Source organism: Mucor mucedo, assembly GCF_025094135.1.
Source record: "Mucor mucedo strain NRRL 3635 chromosome Unknown EV154scaffold_166, whole genome shotgun sequence".
Taxonomy (NCBI): Eukaryota; Fungi; Mucoromycota; class Mucoromycetes; order Mucorales; family Mucoraceae; genus Mucor; species Mucor mucedo.
This window is the reverse complement of record NW_026252450.1, coordinates 22,804-38,998: the sequence shown is the minus strand read 5'-3', so window position 1 is coordinate 38,998 and position 16,195 is coordinate 22,804. Positions and strand designations below refer to the sequence as shown.

At 38.0% G+C, this 16,195-nt stretch overlaps 2 protein-coding genes across 2 annotated transcripts; one reads left to right on the top strand and one right to left on the bottom strand.

Annotated features, from left to right (window-relative positions):
* Positions 1-7,747: 7,747 nt before the first annotated feature.
* EV154DRAFT_487001 (uncharacterized protein) lies at positions 7,748-9,197 on the top strand (the record flags this gene model as incomplete). The annotated part of the gene is made up of 5 exons (XM_051598921.1): positions 7,748-7,845; positions 8,392-8,399; positions 8,499-8,503; positions 8,646-8,724; positions 9,037-9,197. 5 exons carry the CDS (start codon positions 7,748-7,750, stop codon positions 9,195-9,197), a joined length of 351 nt encoding a protein of 116 aa, XP_051451909.1.
* A 4,602-nt stretch (positions 9,198-13,799) lies between these two features.
* On the bottom strand, positions 13,800-15,954 carry EV154DRAFT_578494 (uncharacterized protein; the record flags this gene model as incomplete). The annotated part of the gene is made up of 4 exons (XM_051606558.1): positions 15,387-15,954; positions 14,775-15,248; positions 14,016-14,202; positions 13,800-13,886 (listed from the first exon to the last, which is right to left on the bottom strand). The coding sequence occupies exons 1-4, from the start codon at positions 15,848-15,850 to the stop codon at positions 13,800-13,802; spliced, it is 1,212 nt and encodes a 403-aa protein (XP_051451908.1). The 5' UTR covers positions 15,851-15,954.
* Between the last annotated feature and the right edge of the window lie 241 nt (positions 15,955-16,195).

Sequence of the window (16,195 nt, the reverse complement as noted above, 5' to 3'; positions counted from 1 at the left end):
ACTATCTCTTACACTGCTATCAAATTTATAGAAAAAAAAATTAATTTTATCCGAAGCTGAAAGCTATTAGAAAAAATGCATTACAAGAAAAGGATAAAAAAATAGTTTTAAAAAGTCGAAAACAGTTTATAAAGAGTTGGAAATATTTTTAATAGCTTAAGACTCGTCTTTGCTGAGTATTTAAGTTGTTAAAAAAAGTATATCCTATAAAGCCGATCCGATACAAGACAATCAGATATATGAACGCAAAAGATAATGATGTCAACAGGCAAAACGGCAGACAGCAACGGTAACAGGCCCTGTTATAATAGTTTTAGAATCATATCAATTAGCCATCCACGAAATAATATTGACAGAGATCTATAATCGAACAGATAACCATAGTTGCTTGCAAAAAAATGCCCAAGTTGAAGATTAAGTCTTATTTATAGCATAAGTTTGAAGAAGTATTATTTGTAAAAGTTTTAGCGGTAACTAGATCATTTCGAAATATGATATTTATGGACTAGCAAATCTAATAACAGTCAGCTTTAAAAATAGTATAAATAGTCCCCATTATTTCGTAGTTAAAACTTCAGTCAAATAAAGTGACAAGGACTTATAATCGAACCTATAGTACCATTGTTTTTTTTATATAGTTTATATTTCTTTTCTCAAATCAGAAGTAATTGATTTGTAATAGTGCTCTTCACCAAATTAGCAACCTTGTGTAAATTACTGGTAGACACCATCAGTCTTCGCTTCAACTTGTTATGAGCACCGTCAACTCTGGATGTATTGATGGTGCCAAGGTAAAGGTGCGTATTGATCCCAGGGTTGGCAAAATGTTCTTTCAACGGCACCCATGTTGACTCACGGTACGCAAACAGTGGGAAGTATCTTGCGTTCAACCCGTAATTATCAGTCAGGACACTCACGTTTCGCTCCCGTTCTTCTTCATTGAAACTGTTCATACAGCGATTCCATCTGACCATAAACGTATTCCATTCATCATCTTTTTAAAAAATATTTTTTGCATTTCGCCAACACGTTCTTGCTGATATGCCAACGGCAGATAAGAATTGTGCTGGATTTAAAAACTGTCTCTAAAGCACCTTTTAATGCCAAATCACGGTCAATAGGAATAATGCTAGTATCGAACTCCTCTAAATAGCACCAAAACAACTTCATACGTAATGTTGAAACCGCCCACTCCTAATTGGCTCGGGTTTCGTGTTTTAAAAACACACCGCACCCAAAAAATCTCTTATTGAAGTAATCCATGCCAACAAGGTGCAACAATGGTATACCAAATTTGTTGGTTTTATAAGTGCAATCCATCAAAAGCTCTTGAGGAAAACGCCCAACCATTTTCAAGGAATGAGAGTGCGCAAAAAAAGGTTTTTGATGGTACCGTTTCATTCGAGTTGTACGCGTAAATAAATCCAGACTCGGATTCAGAGAATGGATCCAAGAGAGCTTGCAAAGGAGAGCGAGAATCTAAATACTCTTAACGAATCTTCTGTCTGGCATTGTAAAGCGTAATAAGTCTGAAGTAATCACCAGGGAGGTTTTAGCGAGCGTCAATCAAGATATCTTGAGGTGAGCTATTAGCAATCGTCATATCCTTGATTACCTTCATGTGATTATCTCAATCGAGTATGCAGTGGTATGACCAGCGAGAAAATTAGCAGATTCATGATTATGTCCAGAATGGTTTAAGTGCAGGGTGAATTTGCAGTATAAACACCCTGATCTTTTCTCCCACTGCAACCGACCGCCCACTTGAAAGGGCAATTGATGCGTCCTGTCTTCGAAAGTATTTTACCGGTTGACTTACTGCTGTTTTTTTCATTGCGAACGCACTTGAAATCCAAAGACTTAAGTCGACGATCGGGGTAGTAACGAGAACGGCTTAAAGAAACAAGGGAGCCGTTGTCCTTGCAGCGATCGATCACATACTTTTCCAGAGTTTCGCAAGAGCTAAACTCAAGTTGAGAAGGGGCAGAAGTAGACAAAACGACGAAGGTTTCGCCCTCGAGTTTTTCGTCGAGATCATTGTCGTGATCATCGTTAAGATCATCTACTTCGTAGACGCTTTCAAAATTTCTTCTGGTTCGAAAGGGAAGGGGCTCCTGCAAATCATCGTCAGAAAGGTAAGAGGTGTTTTCGTTTGATAAAGAAATTAAAACAATAAAAGTCAAGACAAACGTAACGGGATTGGGATGAAAGTAAAAAGGTACAATTTATTAATGCTTTGACAGAGCAGTCCCGCCGAAATGTCACAATATAAGTGAAATCAAATACGCAGTTCCATAGGTCAAAAAAGACCGAAACAAATCGAGGGGGTAAAAATAAGAAAAGAAGGGGTGAAAATAACAATTCCCTTATCAGGTCAAAGATTCTGTTTGTGGTGATCTGCTATATTGTTGCTAAATTAAATAATCCATATCTATGACATCAATACATTAAGAATGATGAAGGAATCAATTACCCATTATAGATAGTTAGTACTATCATATAACAAGGTTACAAGAACACAGTGACTAAGGCTTACTAAAGTTATGGAAGGACAATGTGTCTAAGATGACAGTACTTTCAAGTGTAACATATCTACAAAATAAGCAGTTAAAGCTAACAGGATACACACTGAGAAAATGATAACAACTTCAAAGATACACTAAAGATAGTGGCACAGCATATAGTGATTTTTATATAAGTACTTGTTCGTTTTATTTCATAATAAAGTCAATCTTATAAACAGTCTTATATTACTTATATGCTGCCTTATAATTTTACTTACCTATAAACACAACACTGTGTTCAAAAAAATCGGTTTTCAGGTTAGAGAATCTGGTACCTACCTCAAGATCTTTGTCATTGTCACTCAGTCTCTCACTCTCTGTACTATGAATGTCGTCAACAAAAAAAAATAATTTATTTTTGTTTTAAAAAAACTGATTGTAGAAGTCCCACACTGTTTCGACACCGTAAGCGAGAACTGCAGGCACCCGTTGATTTTGGAATAACTCACGCAGGTTTAAACCTGCAAAAACATTTCTATAATTCCCAAGGACTGCTGCTCTTGCCCGTTGTAATTTGGATGCAGGGAACAACTCCACCAACAACAAATCGGTAAGACCTGCGTCCTCTACAATCGGACCAAGAAAGGCTCCAACTTTCAACGCGAGTCGGATTGATTCTAACTCAGAACGTGTTGGGTTGGGTGAGTGAAGCACTACATTTTTGTTTGATAAAGATAAATAAGTTAAGGTGATTTTGAAAACATCATTGAACAACTTACAAGCATGTTGGCGCACGGTGAGCACCCTATCATTTATTAAAAAAAGGATCAAAGCCAGAAGAAGGTCTCGAACCTGTGATGCGGCCATGTTTACTTCTAAGAAAATATACTCCTTTACGACCGTATTCAACTCCAACTGCCCTCTAGCAACACGATCAAAGGGCAATCGAATGGCATTTGTGGTGGTTATGATTGCGTGTACAATAGCACCAGGAAAACATCGAAAACGGTCACCAACTAGAGAGAGATACAACATTAGATGCAGGTTACTTTAATCGAGTAACCATTACCATGGTAACAAACTTACCTTCATACTGACGGGCGAAAACGTCAGAGGGAGGGTCCGCCACAAAGGGAGCCGCAGGAGAAGCCGCAGGGGAAGTCGCCCCAAAGGGTGCCGCAGAAGGAGCCGCAGAAAAGGGCGCAGGAGTAGCCGCAGGAGGAGCCGTACCAGGAGCCACAGGCGAAGCCGCAAGGGTAGCCGCAGGAGAAGCCACAGGTGAAGCAGCCACAAAGGAAAGCCGCAGGAGGAGCTGCTGGCAGAGGAGCAGGAGGAGCTGCAAGAGAAGCCGCAGAAGAAGACGCCATAGAAGCAGGGGCGGCAAAAGATGCAGCGGCAGAGAACACCGGCCGAAATAGGGATCGATAAGAGCAAGAACGCTATCAGAAGAAGAAGAAGAAGAAGAAGAAGAAGAAGAAGAAGAAGAAGAAGAAGAAGAAAGCAGAGAGAGAAAGAAAGGGACTGAGACAATAGAAGCAAATTAGCGACAAGCAATTTGATTTGGACGCATATGCCATTTTTTGATTTAGATGTAAAAAAACGAGAGCTATCCAATGGTACTAGTCCTGAAGTCTAGACATCGGTAGCCATTGTAAAAAGTACGTTTAAATACCAGCATCTACACACACCTCATTTTCACGACTGGGTTCGATTCCTATAAGAGACAAGTTTAGGCTGCTGACATCGAATAAAATAAATTGGGATCCTAAATACATGTACTAATACAGACAAGCGCCGTTTTTTTAAATATTTTTTTTTGAAGGCCAATCTTTTTCCAAAACCTGCTTTTTAAAAAAATATAAATAATAAAATAAATATTATCCTGGAACTAGTGCAATTCGATTTTACTAAACTATCGGCAAGATTTTTTTTATTTTGTTCCGGTTTTACCTTTTCTTTTTTCCTTTTCTCTGTTTCAATTTAATTTCTCAATGAATTCTCAAACTCAGCAACAAATTTTTCTCATCTTCAAAATGTTAAGACAACAACAAACTGTTCTTTATGCATTTAGTGAAAACATTGCTGCCAAGAACCAAGAAATTGTAGATTTGTTGTACCTTACTGTCATTAATGTGCGTTTGCGTGGAGAACAGCAATTGCAGTACGACTTTTTTGCAGCCGATTTCTCGAGGAACTTGGAATGGCTATTACTTCCATGCCTTTGTTAATACTGGAGAAATTATCAACAGAACGTGAAATAACGGTGTGGGTGCCACAAGAGTGTCTGAAAGATACACTTTTTGGGAGGTACAACATCCCAACCTTAGCGACGACGACGAAAAACAAGTAGATTGCTTCCGTGCCCCATATCAAATGGGAACGGACTCTTTAAATTGGTTTGTCAGCAGGCTGTCTACTCATCCTGAATTTGATTTCAAGACACCAAACAACGTTCCTATCTCCATCCCGATAGCTACCTGTCTTTTAAGACTGGCCAATTGTCCTTTTGGATACAAAAACATGTATGTCCTGTATGGTTTTTTGTATGGCAGCTATACCAATTTCACGAGGCGTACGGTAAAAACCATCCAAGATGTGCTTAGCTATATGATGGATTGGCCTACCAATTTAGCCATAGCGAGCGCTATATCTGCTGGATTCAACGAAGCCCTCGGTGTGAGTATTCTTGATGCAATTGGTGCTATTGATGGCAAAAAACTTTACCATTCATAAGCCAACTCCAGCCGATGATGGAGCAGGGTTCCGTGACAAAAAAAAAACTACACCATTAAACTTACCGCTGTTTGTGACGATACATGTATGTTTACTTACATTCGCCAAGGAGACTCTGGTAGTAATGACCAATATAAAGATAAGAGTTGGAAACTAATTTACTTTGAATACACCACGGAGAAGTCACGATGCCTCAGCCTATAATTCCAGTGATCTCAGCTGGAAGATCATGAACAATCCTGGGCATTACTTCCCTAAATGAATTTATTTTCTCGGTGATTCGGCCTATCCTACCATTGCCAATTCGGTTACACCATTCCCTTAAAGTGAATGTCTCCGGGATCCGCGCAAGAGGTTATTCAACTATCCGCATTCAGCCAGAAGAATGGCCATTGAAAGAACTTTTGGTAAGTTCGTTCATCAGTGGAGATTCACACAATTCCATATTTACGTGTATAATAATTTGGATATCAATGATATCATCGGTTCGTGTGCTATTCTACACACTGCATGAACGGCAAGATGGGAGCTAGGTTTCGATGGCTTGGTTCTTGAGCCTGCTGGTCTTGTAGTTGGAGAGCAGGATGATACATGTGTTATAGGTAACCGTGCCCGCTTGGGCATCTTTAATCCAGCTTTCCTTAAATGTGTCAAGTACCAAATTTTTTTGAAAAATAAAACAAATTTATTATTGAAGAAAAAAGCCCATTATATGTTAGTCGATGTTATGAGGTTTATATTCATCGGACAAAGGATAAGTGATATCAAGCAAGTCTGACGGAACAGGAGAAACCGTCGTGACATTGCCATCGATCGCATGTCATTGGCAGAGGGGGTGGAGGCAGTGTTGTATGGGAGGGTGCTGTTGGAAAGTGTGCTTCTGACGACGATGTTGCTGGTGTTGGTGTTGTTGGCGTGGGTGTTGTTGTACGCGCTGGTGCTGCTGGCAGAAGGACTGTTGTACTGATAGTCATTGGCTTCAGGAATACCATTGACATCTGGGCGGAAGTAGTGGCTGGTGTGGTTGGTATAATTGTAGTCACTGTTTTCAAACGCATTGTAGCTGGTGGCGTTGTTGTTGCTTGAGCCGAAATCCCCTTTCATTACCATCAGCATCTGGCGCTCGATATCCAGACTGGCCTGCAACAGCACGGCGATGCGAGACTGCACCTGGTCCTGTTTGTCCATGGACTTCAACGGCTGACCAAAAAACGTTGTCGAAGGAGCAAGATTTCTACTGAACGTTCTACGCTCAGGCTCTCCACGCTTAAAACAACGTGCCTCAATCTCCTTAATAGAGGTCACCAGATGCTCGATCGATCGGTTGACCCCTCTACTTCTACTGGCAGCCCCATGAGTCACACCCTCCTCAGCACTATTGTCTTCGACGGTCCTTCCTCGTCTAGCACTGACAGCCTCACCACGAATATCGATCGTCTCTCCAGGAAGAGAGGAATACACAGTACGTGGGATCACGGTGGGCATCTCAATGGTGGCGTTCTCCATCGCATCATGGTAAGTCCAGTTTTCAATTGGTTCCCTACCAGTCGCATTCAACCTGTCATTTCGATGTCTGAAGGCAGCACAGAAAGCAGAACACTTAGACTTTAAAGCACTCGTAGACATTCTTTCTTTGGTGCTGGTTTTGGTGTTGAATGCGTGCAACATGACACGGTACAACTCATTTCGTTCAGCTGAAGTACGAGTGGACTCCAGCCGGTTGTTGTTATTAGCATACAATTCAAACAGGGTAAAAGTGCTGGCTTAATTCCAGTTGCAGTGACTGTAGCTCGTATCTGAAACTTAATAGTGGCAGCAGCATCCGTGAAACCAGCATCTGTGGCATCTGCAGTGGCATTTGCAGTGGTAGTAGCAGTGGCAGTAGCAGGAGCAGCAGGGAAAACGGGGGCCGCAGCCGGAACGACGACAGGAACCTTTTCTTCTTCTGAAACAGTATTAGCATGCGACGGTTGCTACCATAGCCTACACCATTAGGTGTCACTTAAATAAATTGGAAATTAATAGGGTTGTTGTTGTTTTTTGATTGTTCATTTTAAAAAAATGAAGGTAAGGAAACAGTAATAAAATTTTATTTTGTATTTTGGCATTTTAGTTGTCTATTTTAGGACCGTTTATTTCTGGAGGCTTCACATTCGATGCCCAAAGATTTTTCATTTTTGAGCAGTAGATTGATAATAAAAAAATATGGGAACATTGTTTTTGACAGAATTCAATTTAGGAAAAAAATATTGATAAAAAAACATTTTTTTTAAAAAAAAACGGAGCTTGTCGATATTAATACATCTTCTATTTAAGATCTCAATTTATTTTGTTTCATGTCAGCAGCCTAAATCATACAAATCTGAGAATTCTGGTCCGTTATCCCTCAAAATCCGTTGACTTTAGGGTACTCCGGTCCGTTATCCCTGAAAATCCGTTAACTTTAGGGTACTCCGGTCCGTTATCCCCACAGATCCGATACTTAAGGGTTCCCTGATTACATTAAACTAATGACCAAAATACATTATAAGAAATTAGAATCGGTTCCGAAATGGTTCAAGCATTCTAAACTTGTATGGGGATTATCTGAGCTAATTTCACATCTAAGGTAAGTCGCAAATCATATGAGAACATCCTTAAACGTGCGCTGAATTTCAAAAACGTATATACAGTGCCCTCCAAAGTATCGTAACCGTTTAAGGTTTTCGTATTTGGTGTAATGACATCACATACTCATTCATAGGGAAACTTTCCAAACATTTTTAGTTTTCTGTTTTTTGTTATTATTAAGTTATGGATCCGGTTAACAGCGCTTCATAGGAAATATATAAGCTATTATCACTATTATAAGATGTTAAACACTTTTTTTTCATAACCTTTACTGAAACATTTTTATTCTAAACATGTAACCCATTTTTGAGTCTACCACATTTTCGTTTAGTCCAATGCTGCTCTAATGGTGTCATTGCTTTGGAGTCTGGTTCTAGTATTGGTGTATTGAACAGAGCTATAAAAAAATTAATCAAGATAACCTGTTCAATTAGTAGGCCTGTGAGGAATGGATCGGGGCAAGAGCAGAACAGAATAATTATTAGGGTGAGGACAAAAGAAACAGACATTATATATCTATTAGTATTAATACATATATAAAAAGGAATGAAGGTAGAAAAAGGTTTATTCAGAGGAGCAGGAAAAATAGATAAGATCTTGAATACAGAAATAAGAATAAATAAACATGCTGTTATTTATCTTTATTGACAGATTGGGTAAACAAAGGTTGGGGGATCAGATTAACAAAGACTGACTATTAGTCATAGGCCGTTCCCAAGCAAAACTTTTTTTACGTTTTGGGAACAAAAGTATTTAGCTCAAAATAGTAATTTAAACTATAAAAAAACATTTTACCAGCCAAAATTTATGGGGGGTTGGGCAATTTACAAATTAGTAATTTATACCCTCGTAGGTGGGGGCTATAAATTACAAAAAAGTAAAAACATGTGTGACATGACTTAAAATAATATTTCTAATTACTAAACTAGCATGTCTTATTTACTGGTTGTATATGGGCCACATTGCTATCCTCAGTATACTAAAATTATAAGCTAGTACTTATACTGGGGGGACCAAACCTTTTTACAAATCGAGTGATTTGTTTTTTGAAAATAATGTCTGCTTGGGAACGGCCATATTTAGTTTGGGACATCTTTGGGGTAGCGGGAATGAGCACATATAATTTCGCAGATAGATACAGAGGATAACATGAGCTGATATTATTAATGTTTTATAAGGGAGTTCAAAGGCAGAGTTACCAAGGGAACGCATGTTAAATGGTTTTACGAGCACAAGGGACAACGGAGATACATTATTTGGAACACAGGCGTTAGACAGGATACAATAGTGATGTTTGACAGTGACATGTGCGACAGGAGGCAGAGAACAGGGAACAGGTGGAACAGGTGAAACAGGAACAATGGGCTAGTTGGGTTTCAATAATGGTCTGAGACATTTTGGATGATTATATGCAATTGAAACATAGGCGGTTTATGACAGTCCTCTAACTATCAACCAGCGGGTTGACCGATCGTCTTTCAGTTTTCGATCGGCAGGTTAACCGTTCGTAAATTATTTTTTGGCCGGTCGGTTGACTGGTCGATATTTAATTGCTAAAACGTGGCTGTATTGTTCGTTATTTCAAAATATATGGAGCTTTTACAAAAACTGCGATAGCAGAAGGTCAATTATTGTGTCCAAGGCCTATTTGTATATTGAGCTGCAAATTTTATGGCTAGAAAAATAAACGCATTTTCAATTTTTTTTTACGCAATCTCTGCCATAAACTTGATATAGTCATACTCCTGATTATTATTCCGCCTAATCAGGTGTGCAAGGAATGTCCAAAAAGACAGAAGTTTACTATTTTGGTTGCCTTGGAATCTCCTGTAACGTCTTACCCAACATAATAATTGCCTGTGTTGAAGTTACGCAACTCCTTGTAAAGTATATCACTACAGGTGTCTAGTCCTAATGTTGTATTTTGTACGCATTATAATTAACCTGACTAAGTATTTCGATACCATGTCTTATATACCAAATAATGCGATTCGAATCATTTCTCATGGAAAACAATTAATATAACCTGTCCCTAAGCTTGAACCTGATAAACTTTTTGCTCTTTTTTAATTAAAGTTTTATACCACAAAAACCGTGTTGCTACAGATTTCTGACAGACGGACGATTGTAACATTGATTTGAAACATAAGCAAATAGTTTAAATATTTGGTTATAAAAACGTTTTACTGATAGCTATCAAACATTATTAGTGCTAAAATATTAAAGCGGGGGATTATAGGGAAAGCCCGTCGTTTGAAAGAAACAAAAAGAGCAGACAGTAATTTTGTAAAACTCGACTTCGATCTGTAAAACTAGCGGAGTGTAGTTATTATTTTATAAGAGATAAAAATGGCTGATGATTTATTAACATAAAGTGATGCTATTTATAATAGTGTGTCACGTGTTTCCGTAGCATGATAGATCCAATATAAGGCTATAAGATGACAACGAAATGCTTTTAATTTAGACATCTTACCCGTCTTTTGAAACGTAAAGCAATGAATGCCTATCGGTTTTTTTCTTACCATTTTGTGCGTATACAATGATCGTGGAATAGACATAAAACAGCTATTTCCGATAAAGTAGCGACAGTATTTAGTATAGGTCTCGGCTACTATTAAAAGAAGAACGCGAAAAAGAAAAATAGAATAATTCGAATTTTGCACCTACATACAAAAAGTCGCTTTCCGACAGGTACGCGATTGAATCCAAAATGCACATTGAAAGGTGGTGATGGACGTCAAATTTTTTTATCTCTCACTCACGTTATTGTTCGACAACAAAAAAAAATATCAGAAATAACCGAATTAAATAACGTGCATGTTAGTATCAAAAGCGAATGTAAGTACAAGGTAAACCAATCATCTTATAACAGATAACCAATTATTTTTGTTAGATCCAGAAAACCATGGCCATTTAATTAGTCAATGTTTGAGAATGTCAAACATTCAATTGCCATCCGAAGAAGGTGAGCTCTTTTTTTATCTTAAAATTGTATATATATTAAGATGTACATAATCAGAACAATCTACGGCCTCGCCAATTGAGGAGAGACCAATGGCTGTGCCACGAAAAAGAATGGCAAAAGAAAGCCAAGAGGGTTGCTCTTCTGGCAAAAAAAATCGTACGCCACAAACCCATACCTTGATGACGAGGCCTCGTGTCCAAATGACACTCCAGAACCCGATAGAACCAGTGTGGTCGCACCAGTAGAGGTGTCTACCACCTCCTCAAAGGAGGCCGATGCTATTATCACGCCAACTGTCGCAATTCGACAAAACATGTCGATTTTAAGCTCTCAACTGCGGCTCAAGGCAATCAGACTATTAAAAATACCTACTATGACAGCAACTACCGAGCAATAAGATATAGACAAGTTTCTGAAAGGCATCTTCTTTTACTTTAATGCCGGTCAGACATACGATGTGTTGGGAAAGTGCATCCAATACGTCGGATGCTATCACTTTTTCTGTTTCTTGGAAGAATCCAAATTACAAGGCAAAGGATTAGAGTGCATCTTCATTGTAATGTGCCAAAACGTAATCTGTGACATTTTTGAGCATTCATCTCCGACTAGTACAAGTAATATAAAAGGAAATTTATTTATAGCCAGATTTTTTTAATGTGGGGAGAAATTTTTTTTTTTTAAGAAAATTTTTCAGGGAAATATATTTTATTTGGGGGGAGTCTATATTTGTTTTTGTATTTTTTTTTTTTTTTTAGATTGAAAGTCATCAAGGAGCAACTAAACAGCACGTCTGTGGGATCGATATTCTTTGGAAAACTTACTGATAATATCTTCAGCTTCCATGACATCGTTACCCTTGCTGTAGGCGTCAATATATCTATAAGAACGATTATAATATCGTCTATTGATTTTAGGACCGAAAACAGCCTCATCATGGTCAAGAAACTCTTCGATTCTTGACTTCAGAGTGTCAAACGAGTAATCACATTCTATTCGTGCAAATCGTTTAGCTGCACCCCAATGTCTTTCAATCCAATTGCACTCACAATGGTACTTGTGAATATGACCTTTCAAATACATAAATTAAAATAAACAGCTAGTTGGATCTATTTTCAAAATAGTCTTAACTATATCTTTTGAATATGAAGTGTTTCTACTTAGTACATAAAGTTTGTTTTATTCTTTTTGTGCCTTACAGTGTTGATCATATTTGATCTCAGACTCTGATATAACGGGTTGTGGCACTGTGTACTTTATCTAACGAATACGACCCTTCAAATACATAAATTAAAATAAACAGCTAGTTGGATCTATTTTCAAAATAGTCTTAACTATATCTTTTGAATATGAAGTGTTTCTACTTAGTACATAAAGTTTGTTTTATCTTTTTTGTGCCTTACAGTGTTGATCATATTTGATCTCAGACTCTGATATAACGGGTTGTGGCACTGTGTACTTTATCTAACGAATACGACCCCTCAAATACATAAATTAAAATAAACAACTAGTTGGATCTATTTTCAAAATACTCTAAATTATATCTTTTAAATATGAAGCGTTTTTACTTAGTACATAAAGTTTGTTTTATCCTTTTTGTGTCTTACAGGGTTGACAGTAAATGTCCTCAGACTTTGATTTAATAGGCTGCGACACTACGCATGCGGGTACTCAAATTGAGAGTACAGGCAGTAAGCATTTCATGGTCCGAAGGCGGCAAATACTATACGCGGGACAATACTATTGGTCGGAAAAGAAAAATTTAAAATTTTGAACCTGCTTGTGACAATTATTTCCCCCCACACCTAAAATCCAGTTGTAAAAATCCCGGACACACTTTTTTTTTTAGAATAAAAACTTCATATTCTCATTTTAATCATGATTAAAATGATGTCTGTCCAAACATATTGGACTTTAATTATGAGGAAAGTGTGGTGGTCCAGTTTTAACGTTTCTCTCTGCTTAAAATTTTTTTTTGGCATATTGAAGTCCAGATGCACTCTATATAAGAAGCACTTGCAAGCAATCAAAGGTAAAACATACATGGCCTATTGCATACTTTAAAGATTTAACCTTCTTCCAATAGACGGTCAATCCAGTAAATACCAGACCAGACTTTTAAAAGCTGCCGGTAAAAGACTCAATGTCTTACTTAAGGACTTTAAGTACGGCGCTCTTGCCATTGTAATTCCTAACTCCGTTGCAGCCTTTGAGCGATGGAGCTGGGAAAAATTCCCAAAAATTCATTAGTGTGATTAAGCAGGATAAAGCCTTAACAAAGGAATTACAAGATCTTCAGCTTCACTCCTCTTTCTTAGAAAAAACTGGAGAATTAAATTACGTATATTATAAAGAAAGCGGCTAAATTCGTTCCAATCATATTCAAAATAATAAAGAAGTTCGTTTTTGCTACTTGGCTTTAATTCAAGGTCGTAGTGTTTCATTGATCCTAATTGTGACACAATAAAATATCAATACGAAAGACTTTTTTTTTTCATCCTCTCTTATCATTAACAAGAGCCACGGCTCTTTGCAAGGTAATTGACAAGATAATGGTAGTAATGTAGTGTGAAAGACTAAGGCGGTGCGTCGGTCCATGAGAGTGCCAGGTCCTATGAGAAGGAACCAGTACGAGATTTTTCTTTCATGTATAGCACCACCAGACAAATGTGGGAACGATACATGCAAGAACGATATTCTACTTAAAACAACGAGCTCTTTTTAATGGTTCTATGCTTGATCCAAAGAACGATGATCCCATTGACTTATTTGTCTTTTAGTACCTTACATTACGCGCACTACACTATTCTTCCCTCTGAAGGCCAAGCCTTGACACACATAGCACCCTTAATGAAAGTCGGAACTACATAAAGTTATAATGAACGCCTTCGAGGCTTTCTAGTGTTATATTTCTAGGGCAAACTTGTTTATTCGGTTTCATAGTTTTTATGAGTCTGAAGTTAGATGAATAGAGTCTAATGTTAGACTCATCTCTTAGATATACGGTTACCATATGTAAGAATCCGGTTCAAAAGATAATCGACACTAATTTTTGAGAGCATCGACGGTTTTTTCTATATAAGATTATAGGAATTAATAAACAAGTTCTAGTTCATGAGCGTTAAATTAGCCGCATGGTAAACATTGGCGCGATGGATGAGATTCTATCTCCCTGTATTAGGAGCGAAATATCAGCTTGATACCGGAATATTTGAGTGGATGACCCTATTTTGGGGATATTTATCAAATTGCGTAAAATAGTTTGCTTGTTTTGATTTCTCATTAATATACAATTGGCGAATGTCAAGAGCTGAAAGGCCGACAGGACAGACAGAATAATACTTGCTTCCAAAAACAGAGTTCTCCACCGAATGAAATTTAACATTTTTACTAAAATATAGCTAAAACTAGTACAAAAATGATATGATCAGTTTTGACCACATGACTAATACGTTCATGTTATAAATTTCCCAGAATCAAGTGATGCAGTGTATAGAATATATTATACACAACCACAGCAGCCATTGCCTTTCTAGGCTGAGTCACACACGGTTGAATGATAATCCCAAAAATAAATGAAATCCATTGGATACTATTTTTTTTAAAAAAAAAAGAATGCATAGCGTCCCCCCAAGGCTCCCCATTAAGACAAATTTGTGCATCATTGTTATTTTGTTTACATCCCAAGTGTCCCCCATCACTTCAGATCCGCCCCCAAATCATGTTTGCATGACGTGGACGGCTTTTCAAATGAACTTAACAAAAAATTAAAAAAAAGGTCCTTTACGTTTTTTTTTATAACAAAATAATGTGTGAATAAATATATCCAAAAGTTTGGTAATCTTACGATTTTTTCCAAACTACAACGCGTGTTGAGAAGCCACCAAATGCTACCGAATTTTGATTTGTGAATACTCAACGTCGAAGAAGTGTCGTAATCCGAAGAGATAGGAGGTTATGACATGTCTAGCACGAATTCAACGCGATTTTGTTCATGACCAGCAATTACAAAATCGTCACCTGGTAGTCTGCGAGTTATAACGTTGCCAGCAACATCTAAAACGCAGCTTTCATAAATACTTGATTGTGGACCTTGCGAAAAGGAGTCATGACAAACGAAATCATATGCTTGGACGAGGAAGTCTTGGCCGTTTTTCATAACAATTTTACCAAGGGAAAGACCGCTTGACTTGGAACTGTTACCATTGCGAAAGACACCAGTAGTTCCAAGTGCAAGCATTTTCGGGCTGTTGTTGTTGTCTAATAATGCAAGCTCGCTTTGATTAATCGTTGCATCAAACGATTCCAGAACTTTGACGCCACACGTTTCCCAAACTGAAGAAGACGAATCCATAACGAATAAACCACCTTGACTGATATGACGAAGCATGAACTCTTCGGCAAATCGAACAGCAACATCTCGCCCACCGTTCTGTCTGTTAGTATGGCACAACAGCTCACGCATGAGCTTGTGTTGCTGCTCACCTCTTTCAGTCTCGGTATGAGGACCACCGGAAAACCGTTCAACATCTTGTTAAATATGGATCAATAAATGGTATATCAGTCGGTTGCACAATGACGAAAAGTTCATTTTGGTGATAGCTTCTGTTCCAGCAGCAGCAGATCTTCTTCTAGTCAAAACGGTCGTATGATGTAAGTTGTCCATAGCTGTGATAATCTTTGACACAGTTATATCTAATATTTGCTTGTAGTAGTGAAAATTGTCGATTTTTTCCATGTATACCAGTGAAGCGAGTAAGCCGAGATTGTCAAAGCATTCAAACATGGATGTAAACGAATCTTGATTTTCATCGAACAATGAAGGATTGAAAAAGTTTGCTTTTTGCAAAAGTGTTGGGAGTAGTTGTACGAGGATTTTGAAATCTCTTCCGACAAAAGAGCGAAATGCGGTTAATGAAGATGTAAGGTTGCGATGCAATGCTTTGGAGTTGTAGTTTCGGAACAATTGAGTTAACAGTTGAAGCTGTACATCCTTTAAAAAGAAGTGATGAGCGAGTTTAAAACAGTATTTGGTCATTCCCAAAAGCAAAGTGTGCAAGATTTCTACAGGCCAATCTTGAGACAAATCGACCGCCTCCAACTTAACAAATCCTCAGCACCTGTCAGCTTAAACCCGATTTCTCCCCATTTGTTCGAACTTCCAGGTTCTTTTATGTTTCCTTGGTTTGTTACCCGCCATCTGTTAGGAAGATAAACCGGGGATGCACGCTCTGGTTGTTCCGGGTTTACAAAGAAAGAAAATCTTCTAATGTTCTTGACTCAGCAGTGTACGTTTCGGAGCTATACCTCAAGGCTATTGGCTGTTTTCCAGTGGTCATAGGCTTTGGTGGATCAGCTTGCCAATAACAGAATCTACATGGGT